The following is a 12,033-nucleotide window of genomic DNA, read 5'->3' as shown; positions in this document are numbered from 1 at the left end:
CATTAATAATGATGCATTTAGATTTCAGACAAGTTACATGGGAGAACATGGGTCACAATGTAGTATCATATTTGAGCATCATAGCATAGTGGTTCACACATTCACTTGGCAAGTGAAGGGTTGCTGGTTCAATTCCAACCAGAGTCACAACCCCCCCCACCAGGATTGCATCAGGAAGGGTATCTGGCACAAAACCCTGCCAAATCAAACATGTGGAGCTACCCGCTGTAGCAACAGCTTGTGACAAGGGAGCAGCAAGAGCAGCTTTAGTTAGTCCAACATTTCCAATTTTTATTTAATTTAATTTCCAAACTTTGTAAACTAGCTTAGCGAACAAAGAAAGTGGGATATCAAACATGAATAGTGATGGATTACATCAGTATTAGGTATAGTAAACCGATTACTACTGGCCTTTTGCAGAACTTCAAGCTTCAGCAACCTACCTACATAGTGAGGGCTGTACCCTTACTTGGGTATTTGTTGGTTGAGCAGGTATCTGGTTTTCAATTTCAGGGTTCAAATTTGTATTTTTAATTTCATACATGCATATATAAAGGTGGACAGTGCTGTGCATTTAGCTTATAAATATAGCTTAAATCATAAAGCCATTTGGGAAAGACATAATAATTACATTAAAAAAAATCTACATGTGACTGCTTTAATAGAGAGAGAGTATCTCAATCAGGTTTATTTAAGATGTTATTTGGTAAGGAGGCAGTAAGGAAATTGTGATTCATGTAATTATCCGCAGGTGTCTTTTATAACCATTAAGCCAACATACAAAAACAGCACAACATTAGATGTGTCTCTAATTCACGGAGGTACTTTAACTCCTATGGCTGCCTACCACAGCCTGTAAGGGAAGAACTGGTGAGATAACAGCACCCATCAGTGCTGTCTCTGGCTGGGCGAGCCACTGAATCAACAACACATCCCATTCTAGATGGAGCTTGGCTCTTTGGTCGCCTGGCAACAACACGGCCTGCGTTATGCCGAAGACAGAGCCAGTACGCTCAATAGCAGAGCCCAGGTCCAAGGGCTTAAAGGAGTACAAGGTCACAGCTGTAAAAAAGATCTTTTTTTTTTTTTTTTCTCATCCCCTCTAAACCATTATAGACAAAATATGAGTCATCAGTGATGAGACGCAGAGTGAATCACCAGAATGTGTAAATGTCACTTATGAATAATCTGTTAAATATTATTTATGAATGTCAATCTCATGTAAACAAAGACGGAGGGGTGAAAACACCATTTTAACTATTTTCTGTACTAATTCCTGATTTGAAAAGACCCTTGGTAAACTGTAAATAACTAAGAATGCAAACATTTGCAAATCCTTTCAACACTGCTGTACATTTCTTTGCAAATAGCAATTAGGCACACTGTTGAGAAGGATAACCAGGAGCAGTGTGAATTTGTCCCTGAGGTTCAGACTGCCAAGAAGAATTCTACAGCATCTGTGTAAAAATGTTCTTGTAAATGTTGTATTGTGAGCTCCGTGCACACATTCACATACAGTAGCATGTATGTTCCAAAGCAATACACGAGCCACGTTGTGTTTACCGCTACCCACTGGAAACTGTCAGTCACTTTTCCTTGTAATCTGTGCTACTAACAGACACATATTTCCAGCATTAGAGGAACTTTTAAAAAAAATAATAAATCAGTTAACACTTTGCTGCAAACAGTTTAAAATAATTTTTAAAATGCTAAACTTTTGACAAAAATATACTTACTCAATAATAAAGAAGGAAACAGAGAAAGCCTTTTAAAACTGCCCTCCTATGCTGACAAACAAAATGTAGTCAGATTACTCTATGATCAACTTTTTTCTTTTTTTTAGATAAAATCATATGTGAGCATTTTAACTACATTTTGCTATTTAATTCATTTAACTGATATTTTTTTAATTAAAAAAAAAACTGCTTAAAACTATATCAATTAACTAATTATTTTTCCATACAAGCTTTTGCACACATGGTGTGACTTAGACATAAAGAGTTATTTCCTAATAAAACAGTAATTTAAAAAAAAAAAAGAAAACCTACACCAATCAAAACAGATGGACTTAAATTAGAATGGAGTTACTGTATGTAGCAATAGATGGAGATAAATAGCTGAAGCAGATTTTGGGAGTCAAAAGATTTCATTACAGCAGCTGAAAACTCGCAAAGCTTTATAAAAGCTGGCTGGCTCATGAAAACATAAAATTATTTATCATCTACCCTACTATTTAACTTTTTAACTACATTTTAAATTGCACAACTAAAGCTCAATCTGTTTCTGGCTGGCTGCCATCGCTCGTAGACAGAAACTTTTACTAATTTTTAAGTGGTGACTGCAGAGCTTGACACAGCACTGTCCCGCATTCCCGCAGTAAGTCATTTCGAATTCATCTTGTCAGCATAAACATGAAGACAAACAGACACACACAGTATTGTTCCACAAACCTGTAGGTGATTTCCCTTGTGCTCCTGGTGTGAGTGGGCCGTTACTGAAGGTTGTGAGGCTCTCTCTCCTCTGGCCAGCTTTGATATTACCATAGTATCGATTGACCAAAATCTGCCGCAGAGCCTCACCCTATCAGGAAAATGAATGTTATATGTTGACATGGCAGCACAAGATTATAAAAACTGATGCTATGATTGCAGTCATAGTAGTATGTCCTACATTGACAAAGCCACAACATAAAGCCATAATGGGTTACAAGGTTACAGGTAAACCAAAAATGAAACTTCGTTTTGTAAAATGAATTTCTGAAGTTGGCATTTCCTCAGCTCACATGAAAGGTTTCCTTTTTGTTTTACATCTCATTTTGGTGTTTTTTGGGGCTTCTCGAGATAGCTAAACATTAATGCCATACACGTGCCTTAAACATTTGCACAAATAAAATAAAAGATTAAAAAAAACAAAAACACATTTTTTCCCTTTAAGTCATAAAGATTAATCTTAGCAAGATGTCCACCTGGGAAAAAAAAGGAACACACACACACACACACACACACACAATCTTTTTATTTGACGCTTGCCTTCTGACTTCAGTCAGTGATGTCCAGAGGTGACACTGTGCCCTTTTTTCACCTCAACATATGCATTAAACCCTGCACTTGTATGATTGTATGTAAAACCACAGCAGCGTGATCTGTCTGTGCCAAACACAGAGCACAGACTGAGAACCAACATCAGTGTTTCCCGGCTGATCTTCCTCACGGGTTGCATGCCATAACAGAGGGGAGTGAGTGAGTGCCATGCTGTAGAAGCAGCAGTGAGGGCATCACAACAGTCAGTCCATCAGTAAGAAGCAGGCCTGCGCCAGACCACAGCAAACCAAAATCTTTACCTACCCTCCTTTGATCCTCCAGTTGCTTCAGTGGCTGGTTGGGATCAAGCTCCTTAAAAGGTGAGGTGAGTTAGCAGAAAGCATTAAAATAAGAAAAACAAATAAAAAGGTTGGAAAGGAAAGTTGGGGAAAATACAAAAAAAAAAAAAAAAGGGTGTTAATACAGTGCAAATTAGTTACTTTACAAGCATGCAGGAAATTGGGTGCAAAATTGATCATGCAGTTAGGAGGGAAGTGGTTGTGTTCGGGAAGATGTGAGGTTGAGTCAAAGGCGTGCAGGGCTTCATGCAAGAGAGGACTGACTTTTTTTTTTTTTCTTTTTTTTTTTAAGTCTCACACCTTCAAAAAAAGTTTTGAACTAAAATCTAAAATTCAATCATTTGTCAGACTTGGCACACTTTAGCACATGGTGACTCCCTCGTTACCTTACACTCACAGCAGAAAAAGTGTCTAAATTATTTACATAAAAGAATGAAACTGCCGGAGGGAAAGACACAAGCCATGAGAAAAAAGAGGAAACAATTAGAAAAAAAATTCCAGGTTACATAATGGAGCTGTGAGCTACTGACACACGCTGTAAGCACCAATCTGGCATGGAAAAACACCTCACCCATGACTTCAACCCCCCCACCCTTACTGCCGCCCCACTGAAAGGAGGTCAGGGAATTGGACTTTGCTCAAAATTAAAGCGCTAGAAGGACAGATGAACGGAAGGCAGAAACGACAGAGGGAGGGAGGAAGGGATGAGTGGAGATGTGGAAGGCGGTATGAAAACATGGACACACGTAGCAATTTCCACAGGAGCAGCGGTGATGGAGGTGTGCTGCATGACGGGGCCATGAAAGTGGAACTACTGAGGAAGGGTTGTGACTTTTCTCTATTTTGACAAGGATATATAAAATGCAAAGCACAAATAATACAGGATGGCATTAGTGTATGAGTATGAATGATGATCAGTAGTGACGCATGTTAGCGGGCAACGAGCCAATATGAGTAAACACACCTCGGCAGGGATTTCAGGTTCAGGTGGAGGTGCCAGCTGATTGGGAATAAAAGGATGGTGTTAGTTTTTGGTTAGAAGTAGGTGAATTAGTTACGTTACTTCAGCCTCCAACAAGCAGCTTCCTTACTAAAAACTAACTTGTATTTGGCTTTCTATTACCAGTAGCATCTACAATTCATCATCAATGCATGTAACTTAAAGAGCCAGGAGCAGAGAAAGCAGACATGAAAGAATGCTGTGGTAAATTTTTCTGTTTTTTTTTTTCCTTTTTCCTTGTTTTTTTTTTAAAGTGTGTCTCATTTAAGTTATCATGGTGCTGGCTTGATGACGGAGCATGAATGATAAGCAGCATTACCCTTTTGCAGCATCAATGCAAAAGCTTGGTTTGTTCTCACCTCACCACAGATCGCTGGTTAGAATGCAACGCTGTGGTGTGTTCAGTATACTGTGGTTCCCTTTTAATAAAAACTATATTAACATTAAAAAACAACTATATTAACATCAAAAGCAAACTCATCCAAGTGCCAATATGCACATTCATTATTTTTTTAAAGACCAAACAAGAATTATTTACAACCCAGCATGTTTTCGAACTATGCTTGGTTTAACTACGGTCATATTGTTGCTGATGGAAAGTCTGTCTAAAAAAAAAAGAAAAGACATAGCTATAAATAACCAAACCTTTCCAACACAAGATGTTTTGTAGCATGTATTGTATGGGCGGCGCTGCAAAGGGTTATAAGAACAACTTATTTTCAATACATATTGCAAAGTACGAAGTACCACATAATAAAATATTAATAAAACATTTAACAGTCTGATGAAACAATAACTCTGCAATTAATTTAAACTCTGAATATCATTAAAAAAAAAAAAAAAAAAAGCCTATACACACCCACAGCCACACCCAAAAAAAAATCTCACTGCAGAAAGGGCAAAAAATGTGAGACTAAATAAATACACAACCTAACATGGTCATACGTCTCTGTCTGTAACCCTGTCATGCTGCTTTATGCTGATTAATTGTGCAACTGGACAGGAATTTCCCTGCATCAAGACTACTTTAATGTCAACACACCGACTTCCACAGAAGAACTGATGCATCACATATGCAACTGAAGCTATATTCTGCAACTAGTTAGCACCAACACTAACTTCTCTTAATATACTTCAAAACCTAACCACTGTTCTAACCGTTACCTGCGACCTAATTTGCTAATTAACTACAGTTAGCAGCTCACTTTAAAATTATTTTCAGGTGCACCGTGTGAATAATAATTTCCAGCACTTTGAAGGTTTCCAGAATGTGTTATAAAATGTCTACAGGGGCAAGGCCGGCCAAATAAATACAATGACACTGAGCTTTCGCAGTGACCAGGAAAATCTGTTTCATCTTCTCCTCAAACCATCTCTTTGTTAAGAATATTAGAAGGAAAAGCCTAATATATATATATATATATATATAAATATATATATATATATATATATATATATATATATATATATATATATATATATATATATATATATATATATATATATATATATATATATATATACACACCACTGGCTCTGTACCACAGTCAAATCTCATAACGATGAACAGGTGCTCATTCACCACTGAAGTTAAATCCTTAAATTTTCCCCTGGCAGTCCTCTGTGTTACCTAACTTGAGATGCAGCACTGCTGTCTCCTGAAAGACGTGTCTGTTGCACTTTTATTTCCAATTACCACTGAAGATCACACATCAGTGGAGAGTTTAAAATTCCAGGAAAACAGTGGAGAAAAAAAAATGTTTTTGGCTCTTATGTAACTGCTGTCTGATAGCTGGCTTGAGCCCAAGAATCGTGCAACTTAAGTTAAGGAAACTGGGACAGCACAGCCTGTTGCTGAGAAACGTCTGCAGCTCCCCCTGTTGAGGAGAAAAAGCAGAGCAGCTTGGAGTCTCCACAATTCACTTACTGTAGCAAACAGGAGGATAAATGAGGACAAGAGAAGGCTATCTGAGGCAGTTTGGCAGAGAGAATAATGGGAGTGGCAACTGGTAAAACAAAGAGAAGGCTAAAAGAGGAAGTAGGTAAAGGCAAAAAAAGACAAAACAACAATGTTTCCGTGGAGATTGGCAAGAATGTGGTGATTTAAAAAAAATGCAAAAGAAAAAGGAGGAAATGATCGTCTCAAAACCTCCAGAAATATTAACAGTGATTGGTTGAGATAATGAAGAGATTGTCATGGGTTGACAGAGCACAAAAGAAATTGGCAAACTGGAAAAAGACATTTGCGCCCACACAGAGACCGTCACTCTCCTTGCAAATAGTTCCCTTATACAACCTTCATGTACAGTTACACGCTCAGCCTCATCCTCAGCAAACCTCTCTGTACCACCTGAATTAGAAAGAGAAATAAACTCCATCTCATCCCTTTATGCTCTTCCAGCCTCTAAAACAAATGACGTGCACATGAAAGGAGAACAAACAAACGCAGTGATTGATACGATAAGGCCTGACAATGAGCCTGCCGGGCTGGTCAGGTCTTGTTTTCCCCTGGTTTGCATTTTATCATGTTTCTATTTCTGGATGAATGAGATAACCTCTTCCTAATGGGTGAAAAGTCATTCTAGTCAACCCTCATCAGCTTGACTGGATATGCAAAATCCAGTACACAGCTTGGGCGTGCAGCAACAAGAAGCATGATGGAGTCTGTCAGACAGTAGTGAAAGTAACAGCTGCACTCATTCCCAGAGATTTTTGGGTGGGTGATTTGGAAGTGAAGGGGCGTTCTGCAGAAGGTCAGGGAGCAGAAACAGGCTACACACTTGGGTTACATAACAGCTCTAATGGCAGTTTATCTTGCTGCTGATGAGGGGAAGTTCGGGTTTTGGCCTGTCTGCCTTCCTGCCATCAATCTGAATACCCACAGACGTGCTGCATCAGTCAGGCCACTGCATGTGGTTGTTAACGTGAATGTGTGTATGAATGAGTGACACAGAACCGTGCCGAGGGGTTAGAGTATGTGGACATTCTTAAGATGCTGCACGTGGGAGGAGTTGATAAAACAAAGTGGTGCTCTGTGAGAACAGCCCAGTTTTTGTGGAAGCTGGGGTTTTCCATCACTTCAGCAGCATAGACAAGGAGAGAGGGAAAGACAGAGGCATAACATAACAGAGCATGCTGCTTCCTGGCAACTCTGGAAAGACCCTTTCTGACAATTTCTCCATTTCCTTACCTAACTGCTTTGTGTACACACACACACACACACACACACACACACACACACACACACACACACACACACACACACACACACACACACACACACACACACACACACACACACACACACACAGAGAGAGAGAGGATTAAGTGACTATTGTGATGTTGGCCTGCTTTTAACTTGTGCGTTTCCTGCTGCCACAGATTCTCGTCCTCCTGTAAAATACTTTCAGTACTTTCAGTTATGATCAATTTAGTGATTTCAATAGAAGTATTGACTAGGCTAAAAATCTTTTTCCAGGGCTTTTTGTTCATATTACACAGCCATCTAAGTTCATTGTTATTATTCATAGAGACTTCACTTTTCACTACATTCAAAATCACCAGGTCTAAATAATTAAAATTTAAATATGAGACCACAGCACAACTAAAGCAAAATTCAATGGGGCCTGTTCAAACTATGGGCAAAAAAATTAAGTGTTGAAGGGCTGGCATGTGATTATAACAAGAGGCTTGTTGGCATATAGAGCTCTACTGTGAAATGTTCTTCTTGTACAATGTGTGCTATATTAGAACAGAAACTAATTTGGCTGTAGGTTAGCCATCATTGAGCTGATATTTTTACTCCTGTATTTGTTATAAATTTTGAAAATTTTTAAAAAGTACAAAAATTAAAAATCTGTCTGGAACACTCTGTAGATCTTTGCCCAATGAATACTCATACTAAGCTTCAGAAGAATTTGCCAATAACAAGGAAGGAGCTGCGATTGACATTTAAAAAAAAAAAAAAAAAAAATCAAAAACCCACCTAGAACATTTAGTTGACCAATGAATACTGATGACAAGTTTCAGAAGAACAAATAATGGAGGAGTAGCGACTGAAGGAGTAGCAACTAAAGTTACAAATCAATGTACAGTTTTTCTTGAAAGTTTAAAAAAAATTTTCAAAAAAGTAAAAAATTGAAAATCTGTAACTCTTTTCCCAATGAATACTCATAAGTTTCATAAGAATGGGCCAACAAGGGAGGGGTCGCAAGTGAAATTAAACATCAAGCTATAGTATTGCTCTAAAATTTCAAAAATGTGTAAAAAATAGTCAAAATTCAGAAATTCATCTGCAGCATTTTGTAGATTTGTCCAATGAATACTTGTAGCAAAACATTCAGCCAATGAATAATAATGTAGTAGTCATCTGAGGTTAAACACGAATGTGCTGTTTATCTTTAAAATTTTAAAAATTTGTAAAAACTGTTAAAATAAATAAATAATGAAAATTGTCAGAAGTATTCTGTAGAGCTTTGCACATTGAATACTCATACCAAGTTTCAAAAGAGTCTAGGAACAAGGGTGGAGTAGGGGTTAAAAGGTAAACGTCAATGTACAATATTTCTTGAAAATTATAAAAATTTATAAAAAAGAAAAAAAATGAAAAACAGAACAAGGTAAAAGAAATTGAAAATCTATCTCCCAGTTTTGCAGAGCTTTACCCAAAGAGTATTTGTGCCAAGTTTCAGTACATTTCAAATATGAATGACAGAGAAGGAGCAAATTTAGCACAAAGTTGACGGACGCCAGGCGGCTCGGTATCGGATCAGCTCCGCTGACTCATCTGTTGTCAACAATGAGTAAAACCAATCCAATTACGCTGAAACAGTTAAACAAGAAATTTCAAAGCTAAGGAGCACAGACTGAAAAGGCTGTGGTATGCAATTAGTCTATAAACAGTGCCTTTGAAGGTATGAGAGTCCTAAAACTGAGCCTAGAACCCACAGGCAACGATGACGAGAGACGAGACAATCTATACTAAAAATGGTCAAAAGCTAGCAGCTAATTTGAGAAAGCTGAAAGTGGACTGATATCTACTATGGATAAAAAGACTGGTAAAAGGTCAAAATATGAGAAGACAAAAGCTTGAACAACTAGTAACTCCTACAAACTGTGGTAAAAGACTTTGAGGTTTGGCTGTACACGTCAAACAAAACTCCTCACTCTGTCTACATTTGTATAAAATAGTAATTTTTTCCAATAGTGGCCAGAACTGGCCACTATTATACTGGCCAGTATAATAGACATATCAGATATACTTTTGCTGTAGTAGTACCCATAATCTTCATAAAGCAGAAACCTGTTTTATCAAATAAAGACCACAGGTCATGACCACCACACATGGCCTGATGCCCTGTATTATGAATCTGATAGATGGGAGTATCCCCAGCTATATATACACTCACACCTGCTCTTGTAATGGTGGCAAAGGGCTTAGAGGAAAAATATGCCATCTTATCACCATCCATCATCAGGGGTCTGTGTGGCATTTAAACTAAGCCATAGTGCAAACAGAAACAACTCTATGATGTCATGCAATGAAATAAAATAACCTTAATCTTACTACTAAGCTGCTTGTGTGCTGACACTGATGGTCTGCTTTGTGTATTTCTAAATCAAAGTACTTTGGGAAAATGAATAATTAAATATAAATCCAGAGGCCTGTATTAGTTATGTTAAAAATACAAGTACAAATAAAGAGTTAAAAAAACTTTTTTTTTTTAACCTATATGACAATATTGTTGTCCATTGATGGATGGAAAATAACAGTATATACATGTGTCCAAGTTATTAGGGGAGCTTGAGGTCATTCTTTTGAGAAATGTTTCTAGAATTTTCCAACTACTTTAACATCTTACAACACCTCACACCTGTTTCCCCTAACCATCAGAGTTATACTTTACATCCATGTCTCTACAGGTCTCAACTGGATATGTAGTAATAAAAAAAAATTATGACAGTCCACAAAATTGTAGCTAATGACACCAGGAAAGCTTTAAGTATGACATGATGCAAAGAAGATTCAAATTGTAGTGTGGATGCTTCACACTGAGCTTTAAACCACCTGCACAGAAGATCTATGCAATCACCACAGTCTCAACACGGGAACCCAAAATTAACGAGCATTCTTCTAAAATAAACACTTCTTTAAAGAGTACACTCCGATGTAGCAAATAAATAGACAACGAAGTACAGGCACAACACATAAGCATATATACTATATGGACGAAAGTACTGGGCCATAACTCTTAATCTTTGATTTCGAGTGTTTTTAGTCCCATTGCACAGATGTATAAAATCAAGCACCTAATAACGCAGTCTGCCTTTAAAAAAACATTTGTGAAGGAATGCAAGGTTCTAAGGAGCTCACTGAATTTACGTGTCGTACTGTAACAGGATGCCGATGCTGCAACAAATACATTTGTGAAATTTCTTCCCTCCTAGATATTCCACCAGCAGCTTTAAGTGGTATTACTGCAAAGTGGAAGTGTTCAGGAACCACAGCAACTCAACCATGAAGTGGGAGACTATGTAAAGTTACAGAGTGCAGTGCTGAGGCAGACAGTGCGTAGACGCCAACGCTCTGCTGACTCAAACCTCCTCTGGCATTAATATCAGCACAAAAACTGTGCACCAGGAGCTTTGTGGCATGGGTTTTAATGGCTGAGCAGCTCCTGCAGGTGTACTGTGTAGGAGGCCCAGTACTTTTGGCCATTTAGTGTTATGTGAGCTGGACATTTTAGCATTGTGCTAGGTTTTTACATGAAAATCGGGAGCAACTCGATGGGGCGGGGAAATGGACTAAGCTGCTGACACAGATGGGGATTGAGGCACTAGAGAGCCTACTTAAAACAAAAGCACATCTATGTTGTTAGTGAGAGACAGATGAACATCACAGTAGTAAGTAAAGTGATCAACCTCAGCCACATCCATTTCATCATCAAAGGCAATCAGCTGCAAGAGAAGAAGTATAGAGGGCAGAGAGTTAGTAGAGCTAGATTAGTGAGTTAGAGCTCTGTAACAAGTGTGCAAATGTAAAGCTTGTCAACTCATACACACACACGCAGCATGCCAAGTTAGTGAAAAAAGTGAAACGAGAGTTTGTCAAAGCTCAAAATAAGAACAAGATAAAGAAAAACCACGTTCCCGACATCATTTCATTTCTTTCATCACATTTATTACATATCAAATAGTTTCATGTTCAGAGAACTGAGTGCAGTTGAGTTCTGCACATATTTTTTTAAAGCCTTCTGGCTGAAAAGGTGAGATATTCAGTAGTTTTTCCAAGCGGCTACTTTCTTTCTCTTCCAGCTTATCAGCATTAAAAAAAAATCTTAATCTTAATTTCACCATTTACGGTTGATTTTTGTTAAACAAACAATAAAACATGAAATAGTCTATGCAGGAGATTTTGAACTTGAAATTGAACATCCAGCTATTTTTCAACCTCCAAAAAAGCCTTTTCTGAACTGCTGTCATCACAAAGACTAAAGGCTGAGTCTGTAACAGACAAAATGGATTCAATATGTGAATCATTACATTAAAACACTGACTGTTGATATTAGAGCATACTCTGGTATTGTCATTTGACCTAAATAGAAATGCTCTAAAATGTTCTTGAAGCTTGAAGTGTTTCAATGACTCAAGGAAA

General features: G+C 37.9%; 1 protein-coding gene across 1 annotated transcript in view; it reads right to left on the bottom strand.

Moving 5' to 3' along the window:
- The window catches only part of itpr1b (inositol 1,4,5-trisphosphate receptor, type 1b), an 81,496-nt gene that overhangs the window by 36,689 nt on the left and 32,774 nt on the right, over positions 1–12,033 (bottom strand). Inside the window, exons 40-43 of the mRNA XM_030728482.1 lie at positions 11,301–11,336; positions 4,344–4,379; positions 3,345–3,392; positions 2,451–2,580 (exon numbers count right to left, since the gene is read on the bottom strand). Coding sequence (XP_030584342.1) covers positions 2,451–2,580; positions 3,345–3,392; positions 4,344–4,379; positions 11,301–11,336 — 250 coding nt within the window. The remainder of the gene's footprint in view (positions 1–2,450; positions 2,581–3,344; positions 3,393–4,343; positions 4,380–11,300; positions 11,337–12,033) is intronic.

The sequence above is a fragment of the Archocentrus centrarchus genome, chromosome 5 (genome assembly GCF_007364275.1).
Source record: "Archocentrus centrarchus isolate MPI-CPG fArcCen1 chromosome 5, fArcCen1, whole genome shotgun sequence".
NCBI lineage: Eukaryota > Metazoa > Chordata > Actinopteri > Cichliformes > Cichlidae > Archocentrus > Archocentrus centrarchus.
The sequence above is the reverse complement of the archived record's forward strand: the minus strand, read 5'-3'. Positions and strand labels throughout refer to the sequence as shown.